At 41.1% G+C, this 26051-nt stretch overlaps 2 protein-coding genes across 2 annotated transcripts in view; both read right to left on the minus strand.

The window, feature by feature from the left end:
* Positions 1 to 2643: 2643 nt before the first annotated feature.
* LOC118408460 (huntingtin-like) lies at positions 2644 to 25734 on the minus strand (the record flags this gene model as incomplete). Its single annotated transcript, XM_035809277.1, is given in 27 exon segments — positions 2644 to 4856; positions 5117 to 5207; positions 6215 to 6375; positions 6845 to 7007; positions 7848 to 8030; positions 8753 to 8913; positions 9437 to 9539; positions 11132 to 11247; positions 11712 to 11783; positions 12316 to 12471; positions 13107 to 13358; positions 13710 to 13836; positions 14327 to 14395; positions 14738 to 14892; positions 15393 to 15487; positions 16261 to 16566; positions 17021 to 17095; positions 17741 to 17918; positions 18584 to 18927; positions 19815 to 19923; positions 20470 to 20589; positions 21055 to 21193; positions 21635 to 21711; positions 22261 to 22437; positions 22788 to 22863; positions 23241 to 23344; positions 25611 to 25734. Coding segments are annotated over 27 exon segments (3838 nt in total), but the record flags the coding sequence as incomplete, so codon positions are not given.
* A 19-nt stretch (positions 25735 to 25753) lies between these two features.
* LOC118408455 overlaps positions 25754 to 26051 on the minus strand; it is a 4190-nt gene continuing 3892 nt past the window's right edge. Inside the window, exon 7 of the mRNA XM_035809271.1 lies at positions 25754 to 25772. Within this exon, the coding sequence (XP_035665164.1) occupies positions 25754 to 25772 (19 nt within the window). The remainder of the gene's footprint in view (positions 25773 to 26051) is intronic.

Below are 26051 nucleotides of genomic sequence, written 5' to 3' on the forward strand. Positions count from 1 at the left end.
GCTTACACGCGTTGGCTGTCTCTCAATCTCATCCAAGTGATCCCAATTCAACACTCCTTTGCCCATTAGATACCTACGAACGTCTCTAAATCGTAGGTCACTTGCTATCTCAAAGCCTTTGGAACTAAGGATGTCTCTGTGTCGTTGCTCCATGAGTTATGACGTGAGATCACAAAACTCACAAAAAAGTCTGTCAACCGTGCACGTTCATCGATGATTTCTAGCACATGTTCTCTATGATAGACCGACAGGTTTTGTCGATCGCTCTATAGTTCCCGTGCTCTCACATCGTGTGCAAGTTTAGAGTTCACTTTTGACATTATAGACATGGATTCTGGCAAATTATTTTACACTGCAACCCCTATGTTCGTCCTTCCAATGGCAATATTGTTGGCATTTCAACATTTCGTATATATATATATATATATCCCCAGTTTCACTCAAACCTGGGAGTACAAAAGCAGCAATTAGACATATCACCTACTAATCACAATGACAAGGCAAAGGAAATCAAGAATGTTGACATTCATGGGTTTAATTACTATTCTAAAACTTTAAGACATGACTGTTATGCATCCATATTGCTATAAAGTTGATACATGTAAACCAGCAGAAAATAACTTACTTCCGCATTTCACCATGGTGTTATACACTTAAATTGACATTGACGCCGTCGTTGGTGAGAAAACAGTCGCATGTAATCACACATTATCAGCATAAGATTGACAGAATGAGGAATATCTACACCTACCTTCTCTTCCTGACAGAAAAACTAGTCCGAAACAAAGTTGAGAAAACATGGACGTCCCGACCCGACGCTATCTTTCAATACAGGTTTAGGGTTCAACCCCTGAACAATGAACTTTGTTGACTATATCCCATAGTTCCGCGCGCGGGGTTAATCAAAGGTCTTGCCAACACTTGTTTTCCTTTACTGAATACTGTTACTAGTAGTAGTAGATCTACATCTAACATCAACCACCATCTTACTACATATTTCAAAAATGTTCACATTCAGCCAATCCAGTGTGCATGTAACAAAGCTGTGTGAATGTTATAATACTAGCTATTGTATAGGAATTTTTTTTTGATTAGCCACAGTGTGACTGTTGGATAATCCATCAAGGAATGATAAAAAAGTTCACACACGTTTTCGTCTTTTCGCAACATGATAAGTTGAATCTACCCTAGCACACGGCCTTAAGCAATACTCAGAGCGTGCAAATGCGATGTAGTTGAGCCTCAGGATCGTAAATGCAAACCTGGGATTTAATTACCTATTTGCTTTGTATCGTACCGGATTGATTACCTTCGTCAAGGAGATCATATGTTTGGTTATTTAATGGTGGAGTGGCTTGTGTGCATAACTCGAGAAGCTGTTGGTGGATCATATTTGGTAGGTGGGTTGTAATTGGGGAAACCAAGGTCAAGTTTCATAACGGGCATTTTGGTACTGCATTGGAACCTGTACGCAAAAAAAAAAATACATTTTTGTTTGTAAACAACGTAGCTTATTTCAAAGAAGCCGTAGGTGCATCTTCATATTTGGTAGGTGGGAAATAAAGGTGTTCTGGAAATAAAGGTCAAGTTCGATGATGGGCCTTCTAGTTCATTCCTGTGGTACTGCGTCAGGAATAATTCTGGGTTTGGGATCTAGTGTTCTGGAAGTGATATGGTCGTGATTTTTGAGTGGTGGATAGCTGGCTTGGGCACAGAATAAAAGTGGTAACGTTACACGTTTGGTCCCCTGGCGTCTTGTTAAAACCACATCAATTTGGGCCTTTTTGTCAGAAACTTTGGGAGATGGTAAGTCTAGCAGATTCGAGATATTATAGACAAGTCATTGAGACAAATGAAGGCTTTATTGATTGCACCATGAAATAAATTCTGACTATTGCTGAACATATTATACTTATAGGCAGGGAATATCTTCTGAGTATACAGTCCATTGCACTAACAAAAGCAACATTTCAAGAAGTTGAGAAACGCCCCGACAGGGTCATATTGACTAACCTATCGTCTTTGCTGTAAGTTGCATCTTAATATTCCATGAAGGATTACATATGACCATGATATACAGAAGTATATAGTATACATACAAGTTCTATAGAGTAAATCAATGTAATATCACAGAGCTATGACACTTTTCACTCATTCATACAGGAAGCAAACGTTAAAATCACAAGTATATCAAACAAACATCAAAATTACAGTATTCAGCTACAGTCAAATAAATGGCACCCCAGCAATACAAAAGTCATAACAACATACATACATGTCTAGCACTGTCTGTCTGATCCATGGCATTCATTTATACGTCAATCACAGAGTGTTGTTTACCCTGGGTGCCAGACTTTAATATGCCAGCAGAGAGTTTCTTAGGCTGCCAAGGGCCCCACCTAACTGGTTGTTGTTGTTGTTAGCTAGCCCTTTAGCTAGAAACTCCCTGGGGTTACAATCCTCTCCCCAGTTATCTAAATTAGAAGTCCTAGTTACTGTAGCTGCATTGGGCCACAAAAGTACTTGACTGCCTGCCCAATGGAGTCTGGTATCCAGGGTAAGTGAAGTTGCGACAGGACGTCATAGGTGCATCCAATGGACACCACTCAGTCCCGATACCATCAGCTGCTTCTTGGGCACCCTACAGTACTCATCACTTATAATTAGGCTTAACAAATCACATATAACAGTAAAACACAATATCATCAGAATCTACATCTGACGACCCACCCAACACAAATTTACCCATCTAAAGGCTCACTGTACTGTGTCTGGGGACATTCACTTCTTAAATTTATATTGTATACTTGCTATTGTCTTGCAATTTTATAGTATTATCATTCTAAGGGCAATGATCATGAAGTGCAATTTTTCATGAGTAGGAAATGTCAATGAACGAAATCTAATCAAATTTCATAATGTGAAAGTACAGTTGCACATTAATCTCAGAACTACATTCTAACTATAACACTACAGCTGCATCTAATAATATAGAATGTTGGGGTTTTGAATGCCTGTAACATTAGTCAAAATTGCTGTACTGGCGACACTACCCTGATATCTGTGATGGTAATTTAAGTTAGGTAATAGTTTGTCGCACAATAATCTATCAGCAACAATACGTAATAGTACAGTACAAGTTTTTTTTTACCATTTAGAATTTGATGAAGCTAACTAAGGATAACCAGTAGCTTTATGCACTAACAGACATGTTGCACTGTTATTGTATATGTTCAATTGTCTACAATCTATAGCTGTTAGAGGAGGCTTACATTGACACTTCTTGTGGGAGAAAATTTATCAGGTTGTTGCAATTTTACATTAATGTCACAAGCATTACTACATGGTACAAGCACATCACCTACATGTACATGTATTTAAATGTGTTTTTTTACATTACTTTACATTATACTGTTTATTGTGAAACTGTGTCTATCAGTTAGTGATTTACAGTATAAGAAGCATGTCATAAGTACAAGATGCACCTGTCAATGCTTCCTTTGTTCTAAGGAATAAGCCGTTGAATCAAGAAATACCATAAGCAAGGTAACAGGTACTCACGCTACTGGACGTAATTTTGAAATTTCCAAATTTGCAGTTGCTTGAATAACTGTTACCTTGAGTAATCCTGGATGCCTTGCCTTTATCCACGTAACAAGAAATACCATCTCTGAGCTATATACTTACAGCAAGCATCAACATTATCATCTCAAAGGCTGTTTGCTTTTCATATTTCTTACCCAATGTTACTACATGACTTCACTATTGGTGCTATACTAAGCTGCCAAGGTCAGAAAGTGCATCTAAAACAATACGTCTACATGTTTTTAGCTGTTTGTAATATGGTGTGCTACAATTACATCTGGACTGTGTTTTCATTCATCTACAACTGTATAACACTGATGTTGTACCAAATTTGGCACCAGTAGATACATGTACATTGTAAACAGCCTTGTTCAACAATATTTACACTCTTCAACTGACCCTCTTTTGCCAGAAATAACTTCCTCTTGCTACAGACACATTTATCAACACTACTCCAATTCAGATTGGCACATCAACTATATATGTTAATGTTTCCCTCAAAGCGTATTTACTGTGGATTGGAGCTTTCCACTAGAATGGTGTCTGTCGTATTCTAGTTCTGGTTTGCTCCTTTGATTGCTTCTAAGCAGAATAGTCTGGTTCCTGTCACCATGGAAACGTTTGGCCCTTACATCCTGCATTATTTTGAACATTTCTCAGAAGCAGCTTGAAAGCGATCAGAGGAGCTATCCGGTCCGGATCTAGAATAGGGCACTTTCTAAGTGTGATGTACAATCTATGGGGACTGAGACCTGGATGGATGTTTGCGGCTGTATTCCCAGGTTGGAAACCCGGGTGGGTGTTTGCAAGTGTGTTCCCAGGATTAGTGACCTGTGTGGGTTTTTATAGGTATGTTCTCAGGGTTGGAGACCTGGGTGGTGTGTACATAGGGTTGGAAACCCGTGGGTGTGTACCCTGGGTTGGAGACCCAGATGGGTGTGTTCCCAGGGTTGTTGATGCAGGTGGGTGTGTACCAAGGGCTGGAGACCCAGATGGGTGTGTACCAAGGGTTGTTGACACGGGTGGGTGTGTACCAAGATGGGTGTGTACCCAGGGTTGGAGACCTGGGTGTGTGTGTGCCCAGGGCTGGAGACCCAGATGGGTTTGTACCGAGGGTTGGTGAGCCGGATGGGTGTGTTCCCAGTATTGTTGACCCGGGTGGGTGTTCAGTGGATGAGTTGGATGAGCTGCAGATAGGGACCGTCGGGAGCAGACGATGACGCAGCCTGGAAGATGGACTCAAACGCTCGTCTGTCCAGCTCCTCTGTGATCTAACAAGACAAAGCCATGCATACCTTTTGTACAATTCAAGAATGGTTTGGAAGCACATCTGGCAAAAGCGTAGTTGGATAGATGAGAGAACCTATAAAAACTCTTCCTTTACAAACACTATGCAAGAAAAAACACTTTTATTCCTTTGTTCACACTCCATTTTTTGGAAAAGAATACATGTCACAATAGTAAGCATATATCCACCTATAATGAATGAAAGAAAGAAAAAAAGAATTCAGAGTAAAAATGTTGCTGGTACCTGGTTCTTGTAGAAGTCCAGCGCAGTGATACAGAAGAGTTTCCGGTCAACAGTCTCCATCAGACCCATGCGCCCGATCACATGGGGTAATCTTACACAAGGTGTCAAGGATTAGCTTACTGCACACTGAACATAATTTACACATACATGTACTGGTAAATTTCCTAAGGCTTACAAACCTTCGACTTATGAACGGCTTACTACGAACCAAAGAAATCTTTTCACCCACAATAAGTCCAGTGGTCTGAAAATGGACTTACTCAAGAAAGACTGAAGTCTGAAGACTTACTTAATTGGTGTGAATGACTTACTCTGGATAACAGTCCAGCAACAGCCCTCAGACAATTCGAAATGGAGTGGACTTCCTGTGGAGGCAACCCCCCCTCTGGTGCAGGTTCGTAAGTCCACTTACAGTCTACATTCATCCCAGGTTTGCAAGTGTCTAATGGTGAATCAACAAAAAACATGCACCAACTACAATGTACTCCCTAGGCATGGGGGACCTAACTGCTACATGATCAGCACCAAGGCTAGGAAGAGTAAATGTGGAGCTTTGCTTCATCCCAAATTTGCCTGAACTCTCCAATCACTTCCATACAGTCAAGTCATACTGTAGTCCGACATGTCTTCATGATCAATAATCAAAAGCAGCAAATACAATTATGTACAGTATAGAAAACACACAATAAATGCCATTTTTGCCTTCTGTTACACCTCACCTTATGCACATATAGTGCCAGATAAGTCCATAAGTATATAGCACCCTTCCCATATAAAAGTACCCACCTTTTCCCTATTCAGAAGGTTTCTAATGTTTGCTTTAGAGGATATAAAATGTATATCCGAAAAGTTTCCTTATTGCCAATGTGATTCCAATGTGTTTCATGGTAATCAATCACTCATTGGAGGGGAGCATACTATATTTAGTAGACAACAGGCTGTGGGTGGAGTAATTGGTCACGGATATTAGCTATGATTCTTTTGGATTTTGCATGACTTGTGTATTCTTCAGTCATACATTGGCATCACAATAGAAAAGTGTTCCACTATGTTTTTACTGTATGACAGATCTTCGTGAGGGACTGTAACAAAGGATACAGTGCACAGACCCAGGGGTTGGTGGAGGCGCTGAGGAAGAAGCAGGTGAGGCTCCAGGTTGCCATGGCGACAGGTGTACGCTGGGTGAAGTTGGAGAGGGACAGCATGACCCAGTCCCGCACCACCTGCTGCTGGTCACGCTCATGCAGGTTGTGGAACACCTGGAGGGGGGGGGGGGGGTGTTACATGTACAACACTGTTTCGCTTAACAGGTAAACCAGCTTTACAGGTAACAAAATACATTTGTTATGCTGGGTATGACATGACTGAAGAACATTTTTTTCTCATGTTTGGAATACAGTGGGCGAAGCTCACGAGAAGTTTGCCAGAAGTTGTTCCTTTGCAGTTGTTGAAGACCTAATGAAAGTCACTTTGTTGTAATTTCGTTGTGTCAATAAAGATAATAAGATGCTTGAATCCCTTACCAATTTAAAATTAGATTTAGTCATTATTTTGTTCAATGATAAGTGTCATGCATAGGATATAGCAGCAGTCAGACCTACAGGACCTTTGCTGAGCCAGTGTTCAATATTGACTAAAGTCATGTACTCTTAAATACAGATATTATCCTACCAAAATTGACTTATATCATTTCTCTGATAGATGAGTATACGACAAAGTGAGACTTACATCATATAAAACCTTCGCCATGAGTTGTGGGTGAGGCTGCTGGGAGGACAGGAACTCCCCAATGACCTTGTTCATGATATCCTGGGCGGGGAAAAAGTCGTCCAGGAAGGTCGGAAGGATCCGCGCCACCACGCGCGCCTCGCACGGGAAACCTTTCCGGATCCTGCACAGAATGAATGAAGAAAATGTAGACAACATAATCAATCATGTAGGAAAGATCATAGTAAAGACATGATTGCAGTTTACTTTGCAACATTGTGTAATCAAAGTAACATTACAATTTTATTCATTTAAATGATATGAATAAGTCAAATGATGCTACTTCACGTTACATACATATGTATGTTACTTATCGTCAACATTCATTATATTGCTGCCTGGCACAAAAGAAAAACACTGTCATCATGGCCTTCTCACTGACAAGAACGTCTTGAAAACTTCTGAAGAGAGCATAAATTGTATCATGGGCATTACTGATGATGTACCCACTAGCAATTTAGAAGTCTCTTTAAATCCACTGATCTTTAAATGGTGTAGAGTGCGTGATGTGTTGTTGAACTGATTTTGACAGAAAGTTCGGAATGGGACCGGTCAAAAGAATTGGTATGACTCATTACGCTAGAGGTGTCAGAACTTCTCTGTTCCTTAATCAATTCACAGCATGTTAGGGACAATAAGGACAAGTGATTTCCCATCCTTGAGTCATTTGACTCAATCGTTCTTGTATGACCTGTTGATGGTGTTGACTAGGAGAGGAACTTGGACGGAGACTTGAAATACTCCTCTAGCTGCCAGTAGCTTCTAGATTTCAGATGTATGTAGAGAGGTGACATACGTGTGTGCATGTCTGGATGTAAAGAGAATGGTTCCAGGGTATGGAGTTACCTTTGTGACTGAGGCACTAAATATGCAGATATGGACTATACTGTCTTGTCTATACTGACCTGGAAAAAGAGGGGTGTTTTCTAACTTGAGATATTACTGATAACACAACAATCCTGACCTATCAAAGAGTACTGTGACCCTCTCCATGGCAACAATGAGTGACTCGTTGTCGGGCGTGGTTGGTTCGGAGCGCCCACTGCTGGTGTCGCTGCCCGTGTCCCCTGCGTCCTTCCCGGTGTACATACAGGTCAGCATCAGGCCCAGCGCTGCGATGGCTCGGGGTGGGCTGGGCAGGCACAGTCTGGGGAACACACGTTCAACAGGTAACAGTGATTACATGTATCTTCACCTTATGCTACCAAGACAAACACAAATGTGCAGCCATATCAAAACAGCACTTCTACTGCCTTACACTTCCATTCCACTTGAGGCTGCGACCTTGCTGCAATTGCTGTCTTTAACAAGACAGTACACATTTCTATCTTGTATCATATTCCCAAAGCCAAATTTTTGTTGGTCAGCAATTGTTGCCTAGTAGGGGGGCTTAATTGTAAGACAAAGTTAAGGTAACAGAAGATTGTCAAGATAAACCATACATCAAAAACATCAGTGCACCAGGTTTTCACACTACCAATGATTCTTTCCATGGTGAAATAAAGTTATACCATATCACGGTACTTATGATACCCATACGAGGCTTAGCGTGGTCAGTATTTAGCTTCAATATTAGGAGTTCTAGCTGTCCTCTGTTCTTACTTTTTTTTCAAAGATGAATGTGTATGTACAATCAGACCTGTACAAGTGACCAGTGCACCTCACCAATGTTACCACTTTATCCAATAGATTTCCTTTCACAAAAGCATTAAGAATCCTGCCTCTAGTTATAACCTGCCCACATACATCATCATTATTGTTGGTTGGTTGAGCTCCTTTATGGTCAGGCATAACTGTATTCAAACAGATTTCCAAATTGTACAAGTCATGTGAATGTTTCTCTGTAAAATGTAAATAGCCTACACGCACCTGTCCACACTGAGTTTGACCAGTGGTTCTGCCTCGTGCCCGGTCAGTACCCTGGTGACCAGAAGCCGCTCCAGCCCGCGCACCACGGCATGGTACACGGGCGCGGGAGTCACCTCCTCGCTCCCCGAGGCTGTGGTGATGGCAGCTTGCAGCATGGTGGACTGTGCAAATGGAATACTTCTGATTCAGCATTTTCCCTACTATTTCAGCACATGTACATTTTTATAATGTATGGCAGCATGTTTTCATTGATAATAGAAGAGTGTACCTCTACTTAAGGACCACCTTGACATTGTAACAGCATGGTCCAATTAAAATGCCTTTGATTCATCATTTTTCCTACTGTTGCAGCACATGTGCACAGCAAGTTAGAAGTGACTACCGCTACATAAGGACCACCTGCATGGCCACATTTTGGTGGAACCTGTCTGGTTATTTTTCAATGTTTCAGTTAGAATCAAGTAAATTTGTGGTCATCTGTCTGCTGGAACTATAATTCTATTGACTTCAAACAATTAAGCAACTTTAATTCTATCTCAGCACATTTATAGCAGAACCTAGTACATTTTATTATAGATCACATGAACTGTTTTCAACACAAGCTTTCTCGTTAATTGAGTATCAAAAGCATGAATTTTTACATCATATAAAGTTTCCCTAACAAAAGTTGAGAACTAACTGTACCTTAAAGTCTGACTCCTTCAGGTCCTCCTGGTAGTGCTCCATCAGATAGAAGGCTGTAGCCCACATGGCCAACGCATGGGGCTCCACATGTACAATACAGCACCTGGTACAATACAGGGTGTTACTATAGGAAATATAGCACATGGCCAACACATGGGGCTCCACATGTACAATACAGCACCTGGTACAATACAGGGTGTTAATATAGGAAATATAGCACATGGCCAACACATGGGGCTCCACATGTACAATACAGCACCTGGTACAATACAGGGTGTTAATATAGGAAATATAGCACATGGCCAACACATGGGGCTCCACATGTACAATACAGCACCTGGTACAATACAGGGTGTTAATATAGGAAATATAGCACATGGCCAACACATGGGGCTCCACATGTACAATACAGCACCTGGTACAATACAGGGTGTTACTATAGGAAATATAGCACATAGCCAACACATGGGGCTCCACATGTACAATACAGCACCTGGTACAATACAGGGTGTTACTATAGGAAATATAGCACATGGCCAACACATGGGGCTCCACATGTACAATACAGCACCTGGTACAATACAGGGTGTTACTATAGGAAATATAGCACATGGCCAACACATGGGGCTCCACATGTACAATACAGCACCTGGTACAATACAGGGTGTTAATATAGGAAATATAGCACATGGCCAACACATGGGGCTCCACATGTACAATACAGCACCTGGTACAATACAGGGTGTTACTATAGTGCAATGGCCTAGTGGGTAGAGTGTTCGCCTTGCATTCGGTAGGTCGTGAGTTCAATCCCCGGCCGAGTCATACCAAAGACTTTAAAAATGGTACATGCTTCTTTCTGTGCTTAGCACTCAGCATTCTGGAAAGAGTATGGAAGTTGAACACACTACCAGTGGACTAGCCCCCTGCTGTACGTAGTGATTGCGTTGTGTGGCCCAAGGGCTACTGAAACGGAGATGGGCGCCGCCCTATGCGCCATCAGGCGCGGGAAGGAACTTTGACTTTGACTATAGGAAGTATAGTACATGGCCAACACATGGGGCTCCACATGTACAATACAGCACCTGGTACAATACAGGGTGTTACTATAGGAAATATAGCACATGGCCAACACATGGGGCTCCACATGTACAATACAGCACCTGGTACAATACAGGGTGAACACTATAGCAAATATAGCACATGGTTGAAGAAATACTGTTAAAACCTAAGTAACAGCATGTACTTAATGTATCAAGACATAAGCTGCATTCACAACATGGCATCTAAACTGAGCCTGAGACAAATAACAACACGTAAACTGCACATATTTCACACATTTCAAAATGAAAAACTAAGGAAAGTAAATACCTTCTGGGTAAAGAAATTTTGACTAAAACTTGAACAATTGGAAAGGCAAAGACTTCCTTTGAAATGTTGGAACTAAGATATTGGCATTTACAATGGTTTAGGGTTTGATACAAATGCAGAATGGTATACCTCGAATGCAATTTTTTTTCAAATTGAAAAAAAAAAATGAACTGGCCAAATACAAGAACCAAGAAATTGATTTGAGACCAATGGTATATGTTGAAAGCACAGCCTCCCATACTTACAGGACAATGCATGCAATTATACGATGCAATTAAAGGTTCTTTGCCAAATGCCCATTATAATGACAATATTGAGACTTACTGTGCAATGGGTGGGATGCTCTTGCTGAGGTAGTCCTGCAGTACCGGCACCAGCAGCTTGGTGGCCTCGGATGGCCCTGCCTCCAGAATGTACAGACTACCATACACACTGCCCACCTGGGGAAAGGGAGGAGAAATTATTGAGTTTTGTTTGTATTAGCCTTTATCTATTCATGAATAACTCAATTTGGTCTACTGCCTGTTCTTCAATGACGTCATGAGAGAAGAGGTAATATTTAGCAAAGATACAGACTATCCCGGGTATGTGACTGAAGTCCTAATAAATCCTTCAAGATATAGTCCAGATAAACCCATAAGATTACTTAATGCTATGACCAAAACAACTATTTGAAACAAAACGAACATTTTGTGTACTACGGTTTATAGATAAGTGCTGCTCTTCCATATTCATCTATCAACAAATAACTAACTCATGCATATACTGTCAGTACTATGAGTTACCAGTAGTTGCTGTGGAAAATCCTGGCTTTTCTAAGAGGAAGCTGGCCAGAAACCTTAGGGGTTAGGGTTAGGGTTAGATTTTTGTCATCCACTCAGAGATTAGCTTACAGGCTGGTTACCTTGGTTGGAAGATGTGTGCTCTTTAGAGAAGACTCCAACAGTTTGGACACCCTTTCAGCGACTGGTCCTTCCTTTGAAACAGAAACAGTTAAAAATGCAGATTTGTCATGACATGAGATCAAGAGATCGAGGATTTGATTTCTGTGGCACTTTCGCTATAGACGTTGTGTCCAGCTTTCGATCTGGCTTACATACCCTAGGTAAAACCCACTGTAGCAAGATTTTATCCTGTTATATCTACTAATTATAGCTTTGAAAGTGAATGTTCCCTACCATGCCCATGACAGCTCCAGCCTTACAGACCCCAGGTACCACATACTGTAGCAGGATTTCATATTCACAATAATAATTATAATAAATTATAGATAATAAAGTGAATGTTCCCTACCATGCCCATGACAGCACCAGCCTTACAGACCCCAGGTACCACGTACTGTAGCAGGATTTCATATTCACAATAATTATTATAGATAAGAAAGTGAATGTTCCCTACCATGCCCATGACAGCACCAGCCTTAAGTTACAGACCCCAGGTACCACGTACTGTAGCAGGATTTCATATTCACAATAATTATTATAGATAAGAAAGTGAATGTTCCCTACCATGCCCATGACAGCACCAGCCTTACAGACCCCGGGTACCACGTACTGTAGCAGGATTTCGTCCTCCACGGGGTGGATCTTGTTCAGCTCCAGTAGGGAGTCGAACATCCACTCGTACTGACGCAGCTCAGTGAACAGGTCGGAAATTAGCAAGATCTGCAGACACAGGAGAAAACAAAGTAATTCACATGTCAATCAAAGCATTTATAGTTCAACAGGGCTCCCTCAAATCTGATCGGACAAGCGGTTGTAAGAAAATTAAAGCTGTTCAGGGGGCCCAAACCTTTGTCTCTTCTTCACTAAGTCCAAGAGCTAACCTGTCAAAAACCCTGACCATAGCATGTCCAGAACATGAGATATCTTAATGGAAGTCCTGCCAGAGAAAGCTGCCAGGGAGCCCATAATTCTACCATTTCCCCAACACCATAAAGATGACATATATCATGAAGATCTCCAGTTAACCTGTTCACAGAAAAAAAAGACATAAAAACACACACACACACGAAAGCAGGACCTTCTTGCAGAACATAAAAAAACGGTGCAGAGAATAAAAGCCTGACTTGGCCACTTCACATACATGGCATTGTACACTGTTACTACACTACAATGTATTGTAGCAGACTACATGGCACAGGAGTCATAGGGATGGCTGTACTGTATAACACAAATCTAGCAACTAATTGAAATGACTATGGCAAGTGTGGCTTTTCACAAAGCTTGCTATATGATAGAACAATTCACAATGACTGAAATGATTCAACGCAAACCAAAAGCACAGTGCAGTGACTGACCGACTTGGCCACCTCACACAGCAGTGGTACGGGTGTCCTGGGCATGGCTGTGGGCTCCATCCACTGGCTGTACAGCTCCACCAGGAACTGCAGACAGGAGTGGATGTCCAGTCCGCCGCGGAACCGCCGCGGGGTTGTCACCATGGGCTGGGCCGTCCCCCCACCCTCCTGGTCAGGGAAGTCTGGCTCCTCGTCCGTGTCCGGAGTCTGGTTCAGGATGTGGTTGTCTGACCAGATGGACTTGATGGACACCTGTCAATACAGAGCAATTGTACCATTAAATTCAGAAGTGGTCATTATCATCATCAGGGGCAATGGCACCATGATACAACTGTTCATCACATCTAAAAGACAATGATTCCAGCCACTAAGGCAAGTTAATTATAGAATGGTCTGTACATACACATGTATTGTTATAACCACAATTTAGTCTAACTTCTACTTTACACAATTGAACATCAAAACCGCTTTTTCCAATTCTTTTCTTTTGTAAATCTAAAGAAAAACAGTAATCAGTTTCTGAGAAGCCCTGTGAAGTGTCCTGTGCACATCTGCGCTGTACAGGCCCCCCCTCCCCCTCATGAAACAGTGACAGTAACTCACATGTCCCAGACCATAGTCTGTGAAGCCCAGTGTCCTATGCACATCTGCACTGTACAGGCCCCCCTCCCCCTCTAGTAGCTGCTGCTCTTGCATGTTAAAGTATTGATGATGGGAGCACAGGTCACATCTGAGGGTAAAGGAAAATCACAGTCCAACATTATAGGCACATAAATATAGTTTTATTAGTACATATAGCCTAGTTCAAATACAATGGATTTAAAACACCCAATAAATTACAATTAATGCTTAGATCTATGATCTTAAATCTAAAATCAAAGCATTTATGAAAAAATATGTTAAACTTTAAAAATAATTTGTTTTCAACATTCAAATCAAAGACAAGTCAAATATATTACAGACTATCAACCACACTTTAACCGAGACGGGAGCTGATACCGACTCTCAGGCACATTTGACCTTTTGACCTGTTGCTGACGAAACACTTTCATTCAGGTCACATGACATAAACTTTTATCAGAGGACTAACAGAAAGCTTGTTGATTAGAGGTTTACTTTGAGTAATGAAATGGCATATTATATATAGAAATGCTTTCAACATGGTTGTGAATGTACAAACAACAAATTAAAGGCATTTCCAGTTGCATAAGACAACCCACCTTTCTGCTGCTATTGCCATGATTTCCTTCTCCACAATGTGTCTGACCTGAGCAAGCTTCCTTCCCCACCTGAGACAGGAAATAAGACAGAAACATTTAACACTTAAACATCAATTTCCCATCATAAATAACAACATACATTGTAAATCATCTGTCTCCGATGTTGAATTGTGTTTTGAAGCTGCTGCCTACCCTGTCTACAGTGACGCCGGCCACTGCCAGGCATACATTGTAGGAAAGGTAAAGGTAAAGGTCCCAAAGCCTTTTTGAGGACAAACACATGTTGGGCAGTGGGTTGTTATTTCACCATCTAGGAGATGGTATTGGAAGGCGGAGCACTACCACCTTTCCCTCCCCAAACAAAGTCAGAGGCTTCTGAGGTACAGAATGATGTGACTGTTATTTCCCCACCTGGTGTTGATGTAAGAAGGAGGCTTGCTGCGCGGGCGGTACTCGTACACACTGCTGGCGGGGTTTCCCGGCTGGGGGTGCAGGGTGGAGTCCAGCACCAGGGCAGTGATGGTCCGCACAGCCAGGACGTTGGCCTGGGTCTTCTCTATCTCCTCCTGAGAAATGATGGTTAAAGCTGTTTTAGACACTTTTAGACACTTCAAACTATAGTTATGTACATGTGTAGAAGTCAATGAGATACCCTTTGTAAGACGCAAGTATCGAATTATCAGAAAACCTTTTATTGCACATTTCTGCCTCACTGAGCTAAGACCTGGTCACATTGTAACAATCATAATACATACATATCTGTGTACATACAAATATCTAACCTAGTCTTGACTAGTACATTCGACTTCCTCTTGCTTCTTGGTAATTGCTAATGTAGCGAGCTGTATGATTGGTCAGAGTTGGTTTATCGAAGGCTGTAAGTAATGTAAATTTCTCTTTACTATTAAAGTACCTGAAGTGGGCAAATTTATTCAACAGATAGCAGAATAGAATGACACTATCGTACAAAAGACAATTCTACATTAAAATGTACTTTGTCTTCTACCTTTACCTAAACTACAAAATTGTCAGATTCTTTGCTCTGGAGGACTATATGAGACCTTACCTCCCTACTCTCAGCAGGTACAGTGATGGGCAGGGCACTCAGGATGCCCAGCAAACCTGCCCACGTCTCCTCAAACTGTGTCCGTGATGTCCAGCCTGGAAATGGCATAAATGTAGGGTCAGTAGATGACATCAACAATGATGACCATCATTCTACCAACACAAGCAGATACTTGAGTACAGGGAGAGGCAGCCTCAGCTCAGGGCTCTAGCCAGCTTGAAATTTTTTTCCGTCAGCCAATTCCCATTGTCGCAAAAATAGCGAAAACACTGTTCCATGAGTTAGAAAAACTGAACTGAGACCTCGAAAAACGGGTTTTTAATTAGATTATCGTATGCTAAAGGACGCCGACACACTTCGTCAGTGTGTGGTTTTTACGGCCATGGACGGCGTCCCCAAGCCGCCTGTAGCTTCCATCAAGGATTTTTGTCCGTCAATGTTGACGGATTGGTTTTAAAAAATTTCCGTCACACGCAGCAAATTTCCGTCAATTGACGGAAAAACGGACGCTGGCTAGAGCCCTGCCTCAGCTATACATTTCTATGTTATCAACAAGGTATAATAACAAGAAAACCAAAAATTAGTTTCCTAAAGAGCTATGGTGAGATGTCACTGGATATGTGGTACTGATTCTTCATTAGAGTGTTTGGCATGTGGTATCTTCCTAAAAAAAAGTATTATTACCATTTAGCTTAGCAATTTCAAAAACACTTTTCCATGTTGTACAGAGCTAGAACTTTGTTCCAACAGACTATACAAAGTTTTAACTCTGTACAATTCAACTACCATCATATGAACTAAGTCTTATATCAAGTCTTCTCTTGATCTTATATATAGCATGTTGACAAATGTCACACATTACACCTACCAACAGCATTTATCCTGAAGATGAAGTCCTTCAGCACTTCTCTCTCCTGTAGAAAGTCAAACGGCAGCTCTGGTAGTTTTGTCCCCGTCTCTCCCCCAGGCGACGCCCCCCAACCCATCTTCCACACGATTGGTGGAGTTCTGGCATAGCTGTTGACCAATGGCAGCCTGGCTAGGTTCAGCACCACGTTCCTCAGGGGTGCAGCAAGGAACTGTGGGAGTCTGGTGTTACCCGGGGACAGGGTAGTTGTTAGGCACTGCAGCAGCTCACACATCTGTCTGCAGGCCAGAAGAGCCCTCTGTTGATCTGAAAGTGCATTGCATACCAAAAATACACTAAGTGGATAGAATTTAAACAGACTTTATACATATACTAACTGAGTCCTGATTCTTTTTAAAAATCACAATCCATTATTTCATCAGTAAAGTCTAAAATGTATTCATTAATATACAACCTGAAATTGTCGGTAAAATAATGCTGACAAACGAGGCCAACATTTAAAGTCTTCAAATCAAAGAAAAGTTGTCCTGAAATGCAAGAAGTCCTTTTTTCACCTCCTTGTTATATGCAATCATCTGTCAATATTATGTCTAACATGTTCTTGACACAATACAGTAGACTGAAGTATATATAATATAATAATTGTAGGCCTAAACTTTTCTCCCTCATTTCTGCAAACTTGCAGTTAAATGTTAAGATACACGATGTATTGGTATGTGCATAAAATATTTAGTAATCATAGGTTAATGTCACACTATACCTTCTGAGATGTTCTTGCTTTCTCCTGGTTCAGGTAAGCTGACAGGTGACAGCTTCTCTCCTGCACTAATGCACACTGGAAAAACATCAACAGTTCCATTTTAACAAAGCTGGATATATTGAATACACTCACACACACTCACTATCCGGTTTATTGTACAATATAAATGTTTTGGGTTCAAATCCCTTGGACTTATTTTTCCTCACTCTGCTCACTCTACTTCCTTGCTTCAGTCAGGGATGTCCTCTTAGACAGAGCATGTAGAGACAGAGCTCCCATGTTTGAGGTTAGCCTCACCTCAAGCATGTTTAAGTAGTAGTATCCAGTATTTGATCCAGTAAAGAATGCTTCATTTTAATGGAAAAGAGTAGAGGTCCATGCAAGTAGGAGAGGCTCAAACCTTACAGTCTGATTTTATACACCTGGTACATGTACAAAACTGGTGCGTAACAGTTGATGAAATTTTGCAAAGATCTCCAGAAATTTAACACATATGCCATTGGATAAAGCTGAGTCTTCTCTACCAGCAAAATTTGCCCCTCAAAATGCAGGAAATATTGTTTCAGAGGGTTAAGAGTTGAACATTGTCCCAGACCCACTAGGATTGTTGGGCCTTCTGCACTTAACAGGATTTCCATTCAAAATCCTGGGGACAGAAAAAAATTTAAGGCTGGCTAGAACACTGATATTCAAAACATGCAGAACAAACAAAAAACGAACCTGACTTGACGACTTGATGAATGCTGCCCACAGCTGTGGTGACCAGGTTAGCGTGTTCCGTGGCCACCATGATGGTGAACAGCTGCGGATTCTTCAGCACGGCACAGCAGCATTCCACAGCTGTCTGCAGCTGCTGTGAGCTGGGCGTGCGCCCCTTGTACAGCAGGTAACACAGGATCTGGAACAGCAATGTGGAAGAAGTTACTGTAAATGTGTTTAATTTTGCGGGGATTTAATTTTGCAATGGTTTTAAGTTCGCGATAGCGCCATAGACTGTAGTCTAAAACTATAATGGAAAAGTGTTGGCGGTGGTTTTAAGTTTGTGGCCACCGTGAAAACCGCGAACATAAAACCACCGTGAACATTTCTGCATTTACAGTAGTTCTTCTCACGCCAGATGGTGCATAGGGCAGCACCTACAGTTATGTATCTCCACCTCAGTAGCCCTTGGGCCACACAACTTTGTGCAATCACTACCAGGTACAGCTTGTAACACAGATATGGGGCAATATTAGAGGTAAAAAAAAACAGGTTTCTAACAAGTTTAGCTCAAAATAAACTAAACTTAAAATTAGGCTAATCTTCTTTTGGTCAGATGCTTCAATTGATGAGAAGACGGCTGATGCAATTAACATTTTATATACTTGTTATAGTAACGATGATGATAGTTTATAACTTATCCAGAGACATTTTACCAGGTCAATTGCAGTTTTAAATCTTTTCAGGGACATTTTACCATGTTTGTTTGTTTGTTTGTTTGAACCTTTATTTATTCATGACAATGTCAATGTCAATCACAGTTTTAAATCTTTTGCAGAAAATACAATTAAATGAAACATTTACCTCTAAGACCAAGATGCTAAATCTGCAGATATCTGTGAAAGAATCTTCGGGAATCTGACACTGTTCGGGAATCTTACTCAGGGAGAGCAGATACACCGTCAGCCCCGCGGCCATGTGGAACACGGAGTGTCTCCACTCCCGGTCGGCGAACAGCATGTCCATCTTCAGCCGGTACTTCTCCCGCGGGGGCGTCCGGCTGCGGCTGGCGTGGTTGCCCGGGTGATGGTTGCCGGGGGAGACCAGCTGCTGCGGACTGGGGAGGATGTTGACGACGTTGCTGACGTGTCGTAGTAGCGTGATGCAGGATGCGCGCAGGAGGTGGTGAGCCTTCCCCAGCTTCAGACCTGGAGAGAATAAGAAACAGTCATCCGTAAAATATATAGTTTTATCAGGTTGGTAAGTTATTCATATAGCAAGGTTCTTCAAACACAACCGAGAAAGCACTTACGTCCAACATTTAGTGTCTGTCAGACACCATCATCAGGATTAGAATGGCTGGATCTGATTCTCGCTACTACTTATAGCGCTGCAGCAGTGAGAATGCCATCCCAAACGTGGCTCAGTTTGTAGCCCCCTTATCTCTGATGATGGTGTCTGACAGACACCAAAATGTTGTACTACTATCTCAATTGTGTTTGAAGAACCTTACTATATGTAGAAATAGTCATGCCTTCTAGGACCATAGGTATCAACACAGCATTGATGTGTTAAAAAATTCATTTTTCCCTAGAACTACATGCATGATAGTGGAGTGGAACACCTTGCTCCCAAGTAGCCAAGTATGGTAGGAGCATCTTTATTGGATAGAACTAAACAACACTGCTATAGATGCAAAGGTTAGGCATGGCAGATCATCCAGTGTAATATAAAGTTATAACAAGCTGCTGCCACACCCCATGCCTGCATAGCTAGTGTGCTACACTGGAGGGTAGTTACATATAAATACAGATACACAAGATGGCATGTTATGCTGAAGAATAGTTTATACAATGTATGTATACCAGGTTAGGTAATACTATACAGAAACAGAATGATGCAGGTGTACAATAACAAAGGGCAGTCATAGTTTTATATCGTAAATAGACAGAATGATTCAGATACACAAGCTGATGTGTTACACTGAATGGCAGTTATAGCGGCAATAAAGTTACAGAATCGATACAGAAGAGGGACCTGGTGTGTTACACCAAAGGGTGGTTATATTGACTAATATATAGATACAGATACATACCTCTTGTTCTGTTAAGAACGTCAGCAGTGCCGTATGCAAGGCTAGAGGAGATACGAGATTGTTGGAGTCCTACAGAGATGGAGTCTTCCAACAGCCTCATGTGGAACTCCTGTAGTAAAGATAACAATACTTCAAGTTTACCTCCAAGCCCACTGTTTTCTTCTTGTGTCCTTTCCAAAATCTTACTTTTAGACATGTGAGAACTAAAGAAATAAGTCGGTGTAGCCTTATATACAGAAAGGATGTATGGGTTGAATAAAGAGACTCTTTTTTTATAACCACAATTCCATTGATGTTTCAGTGACCATCTGTCACCTTCCTCAGGGCAATTCTGACAGGTTCACATTGTATCCCAACACTAGGCTTTGCTGCTTACAGTTACAGATGCAGTTACAAGTTGTACTTATTTCCACATGTACAGTATATTTTCTGCTTTATGGATGGATGGATGAATGAATCATTGGCTGGCTGGGATGATATATGGATTGAAAATGAATAAACAGGACTTGAAATCCAAATTTTGGGCTCAACTTCTACTGGTGCAAGTTACATGCACAAAACCAATTTTAAAATGCACAAACTAAATGCGTGAAATGCCGAGCCCTGATAAATGAATGTGTTGAGTAATGAACAAAATGAATGAATGATGTTGTACCTTTGTCATCATGATAGTGAGTACATCCGAGTAGTCCAGCTTACTGAGCATCAGGGCACACTCCTGGGCATTACTGTCCCGTCTGAAGCAATGGTCCTGCACTGTCGCCACATACAGATCCTGGATATACAAAATCATTTGAGAATAGCTGTCTCATCCTTGTTTGATGATTGGGATTTTAAAGTGTTTTACGTTGAACTTCTTATCCATGCAAAATATTATTATAATAAGCATATCACGGACAAAAGTGATGATTTGTTTTCTCTTGTTACTAAACATATCAAATGTGTCAATCATGAACTCAAAGATACTGCAAATTATTCATTTGTGCAGGACCTGGTGTCTTGAACTTGAAGAAATTGACAGTAACCTTACAGTGGTGTTACATTTTCTGGAGCAGAACTTAACTACACAAGTCATACAAGATTTGCAATGGCAATCAGGCAATGGACAATTTTTCTATGTTTCTATGTTATAGGAGATTTCATGCCAAAACCAATAATTGACTAGTATTTTTTACAGCAAAGGTACATGCATTTTTGTGTACGTCATTTCTGTTGATGACCGTCTCCAGTGCTGTGTTACCTTATTGATTGACAGGGAGGCAATGTTGATGTTAGCAGCATCTAAGGGGTGGGAGGAGGGGGGTGGTTCCACTGGAGGAACAGCCTGCTGGGTGATAACAGCCTTGAACCTTGCCAGGAGGGAGGCAAGTCTCTGATGTCTGCAGAGGGAAAGAAAAACATTTCAAACAATACTGAATGTAGAATTTTCCAAAATGTCATAACAAACACTTTATATATGTTGGACCATAAAACCCTGTTCATAAACATAACAGAAAATGTTAATATAAAACTACAATGTAACACCTTTAGACTACGAATAGTAAGATGAATGACAGCAAAAACAGTATCTTCAAGTATGCCACTTTTCAGAAATAACTGAGTTATTTACATAAAAAATGGATGTTCAATTAGTCAGTCAGTCAGTCAGTCAGTCAGTCAATCAATCAATCAATAACTTGATTTGTATGCCATTGTTCATGACGGCTAAACAGCTACATTAACTTATTATATAATAAGAGATTGAGTTTGCTGTAAAGCAGCTGAAATCAGTCTTATTGAACAGTATTGGAAAGAACATTCAACAATAGATCCTGTCCAACCTGAGTGCCAGTCCTGACTCCCTCATGAACACCTGCAGCTTCTCCACATCTTCCACAGGAAACTGGGTCCTGCTGTCCTGTTTGGGCAAAAAATATGACACAGTTTTACACTAACTTTAACTACCATATATGCTTACTTGCTTATGGCAATCTGTCGGTGCCGATGATGACGTCACTGCAAGCTGCCCGCATGAGTTCTATTGTGGCTGATCAGACCATATATTCCACACAATCGGTTCACACAATCAAAATTATGGTACATTCTAAAATGACACATCATGACATAGACTTTCTGATACTTATGACCCCCTCCTGCAAAAGTGGTGTGTTCCTGACGTCACTGCCATGGAGATAGAAGGATCATTCATGCTGTAAATAAAGTCGCTGAAGTTTGTCCAAAAATTCAGAGGGGTAAGTCCCCATAGTGTCAATTCTAGTGTTGTAAGTAAAATGCTAGCATTTTTCCATTACCTTTCTATTTCTGTGCATTTTGAATGGTCGACAACAATTGGAATTCATACTCTTAACCTCTGGGTGCATTAAGGCACATTTACAAACCACCAGACTACACAGCAATTGGTATTTTTATGATTATCATAAAATAAGAAGCTTCTTATTTTTCTGACCTCCACAGGTTGAGCCAGTATCATCTCCACCCTCCTGCAGGCCAGCGAGTCACACATCCTGGCGAGGGCGTGGTGGGGGGTTTGGAGGAACTTGTCGATCAGGAGGGTGAGAAGGGTGCCAGACTGGGTCAGGTGGATCCCCTCTAAACACCCCAGCATGGACTTCACTATACATGGCTGGAAAGGCAATTAATTCATATGGTTGGGTAAATTACAAACAGATGTTATAAGAAAATTGTACCTTTTTCTGTTAGTTGATGTACCGAAAGTCATGGTTTGAAAAAAATTCACACATTTTGACAATGACAACTCCGGAAGATGTAACGCTGGTTCACCTTTATCCGTTGTGTAACCTATATCCATTGTTTTAAAAACAGTGGTTTCAAGTTGCTATATTTTGGAAATGCCACAGTTTGAAACCACCGTTTGTCGACTTGATTTCCCCAATTACTCTGTTTTTAGAACAACGGATATAGGTACCCCCATGGATAAATGTGAACTAGCGTTAATGCTTTCTAAGGACTTACCTTGGAGAGTTTCTCACATCTTGAGTGGATGGCTTGTAAGAAGAGTCCACTAGCAGCAGAGTTGCGATGAATTGCACTGTGCAGGGAATGATCATACAATCATGTATCAAACAACAAGCAATCCCATCTAACCCCAAACAAGACAGAGTTTATATGTATACATGTACATTCTTAGAAACAGTCATTATGACCCGGAAGAAGGTGACAGTTAGCTTACTAAAAACACTTGATTGTGTAATATATAAAGAACTTTGCTAACCAGTGACCAGCCAAATGAACCAATTGAATGATGACTTTACAGTGTATTTGAAAATATTTTTAAGTACAGCTGAAAAAAAAATCAATCATAATTAACAACAGCTGAATGTTCAGTACCAAGGAGAAAATACTGTGGTGTAAACTAGAAGTTCCTAATAGATGGTTACATTAGAATGTGATGAAGTGTTTCCTTACCTTATGAAGTCCTGTACAGGGGGCTCCTGAGCCAGTTCAATGAGGTCCTTTACATGGTTAATGATGACCCAGGTCATGTGTTCCACATCGCTCAGGTTCTGACACTACAGTGGGGGAAGGATATAAATTTAACTATGTTCCAAACTAACTATATTATATAGTTAGTTTAGAACATAGTTAAAAGTGACTGTTAAGCATTCAGAAGCTGGTCACAGAATGGTCAGTGATCGGTCAGAAACTAAGCAGAAATTCATAAGAAAGAAATTTGTCACTGACAACAGTTATACATTGTGACTAATTGGAAACATTGTTAAAGCAGAAATGTGCTTTGTAATTAAAGATGATAGGAATATAAGTATGGTTAATTAGATTGCTGGCATAGAAATGTGGTTGGCAGTCAGACATATTGTGACATGTAAGCATAGTTGGTATCTACAAATTGCATGACCAGTGCAACCTTGCAAACACATATACTAGCCATACTGTCACAAGGACTTCGTCCCTTTAGGCTCAGTAATAACAAAAAAAATATCAACTTTAACTAAACATCTAGAAGCCAAGCACGACTAATCTCCAAGCAGATGTGGAAAGCCAAGATCATTACTTTTCTCAAGCGCTCCAGGAACCGGGACCTTTGGAAATGTTACAAACTTTCCTTTCGAAATCTGCTTGGAGACTAAAGCACGGCCCCATTATATTCTATATAGCAGGACAAAGAAGAGAGGAGCTGGACACAGACAGGCCATGGTGGAAAGGTGCTGCAGGTACACAACATGCAGATATCACAACAATAGGAAACCAAGGCACACACAATACAACCCCACATTCTATACACTGCACAAACAACAGAGCAGGTCAGTCTGTTGTTGTAGCACTTATGCTTTCTGTAGATTGAGTTTTAACCAAATGTAGATACAAGACTTGGGATTTTTCTAAAATAGTGGAATGGGTGCGGCACCAACATGCTCTAATTTAGACTCCCTTACCCTGTGGAGAAGCTTATCTGACAAGCATGATAATTGATAATTCAGATTGACCAGGGATGTTACTAAATGTAGGTAATATGTCACCACAGCCTCGCTCGGTTACAGCCTTCAACTGTGATCTGTCTGCAGTAATTTCCCACCTCAAAAGCCTTAATATAGAATACCCCATTTTAATTTAATTTAGAATTCTCTTAGACTCCACAACATGGAAGGGGGAAAGTCCCAACTGTCCCCAAGCTACGTCATTCCAGTCCCTTGCACCGAAATGAAATCTTTATACAAATGTAATGTAACTTTGGTATACATGTATTTACCCTAAGAATTCTTCACTCTGAAGTACATGTACCCAGTCCCACAACGCACTGTACAGGTCACCACAGCAGGGGTTATACCAAGCACATGTACATGACATTGGACGGTGTAATACACATGCAACACACTACACACAGCTTCAGCGCTGTCACGTACAGTGGGAACACTCCCACACATGTGCCACTTACACAAACCCACACAGTACATACTTTCTTCTCCAGCACAAGCTCCCCATACAGAGTGGCTGTTGCTGGAATGAGGGGGGTGAAGACAGGAGTCTAGACAGCCAACACCAGGGACAGCACACAGAAAGAGGAAAGAACAGCAAACTCAGAATCTCATCTCTTTTTCTGTCACCTTTTGAGGACACCTTCTTCTTACAGTAAGCTATTAAATTTGCTGAATTGTCAAATTGAATTGTATAATTCATATACAATTCATGTCTAATAAATCCCACAACCAATGAGATTATGACTGACAGCTATGTAAAGACAGCCATAAAAAAACTAAAGTTTACATTAACTACAAGCTCTGATTCAAATGTTTTCATTTCTGTGTCTAGAAAGTGCAACCTCTTGAACCTTGAGAAACTGCATACAACTGATTAAATTCTACTGTAAAAGTCTGGTTCATAATGAGGTGCATACAAGGTTCTGACTTCCTAGTTGCTCAGTGATGGCAACTAGAAATGTCGATGGAGGTTAGACATCCAGGTAATAGGAAACTCATGACAAGCAATTTGATAATTTTGGAAAGGTCTGAGACTCAGACATTTCAGCTAGCATCCACTACCTTTTACCGGTATAAGTGACACTGACAGCTACAAATGTAGGAACATGGCAGCAGATTTCCTTTATAAGTTACAATGAAACAAGCCACAACCATTGAACATGGAGGTATACAAAACCAGTATAAGTTTATCGAGGAATAATTCAGATCCAATGAGAATGAAAGTTCACAGAAACTGGGGAGTACAACAGTGGCCTTTGAATTCTTCTGGTGCATTCTATGAAAAAACAAACTCCCCCATAGGATGCGTTTGGAAATTCCACATTGTGGACCTGCTACTCACCACATAGTCACAGAAAAGGATGAGTCCCCCCCTCCTCACCACCTCCTCACTACAGCATATTGCACTTTTGTTGGAGACCTCATCAGGTGTTCTGGCCTTCCCCTTCTTCCCACCACCACCACTACTGTTGCTGCTGCTAGCTTTTATACTCCGCTTGGGGGTCTGAAACAAAAGGTATGTAAGAAATTTTATGTCATACCTGGGCTGAAATGATATTCGAAACATGTGTTCTGGCCGGGGTGATAAAAAGCCGTATCACACAGGCTTCGAAGTTTTAGCACAAGGGCTACCTTCAAATGTTTCAAATGTACTCAGTGCACGGCGAGTGCGGCGCAGTCGAAAATCTGATTCGAACGTTGGAACATTGCTCATGTAACAATTTATGTTCGAGGGCACCAAATTTTCTCAACTTCTGGTGCATATCACATCGAAACATGTGCT

Source organism: Branchiostoma floridae, unplaced genomic scaffold (assembly GCF_000003815.2).
Source record: "Branchiostoma floridae strain S238N-H82 unplaced genomic scaffold, Bfl_VNyyK Sc7u5tJ_1588, whole genome shotgun sequence".
In the NCBI taxonomy this organism is placed as follows: Eukaryota; Metazoa; Chordata; class Leptocardii; order Amphioxiformes; family Branchiostomatidae; genus Branchiostoma; species Branchiostoma floridae.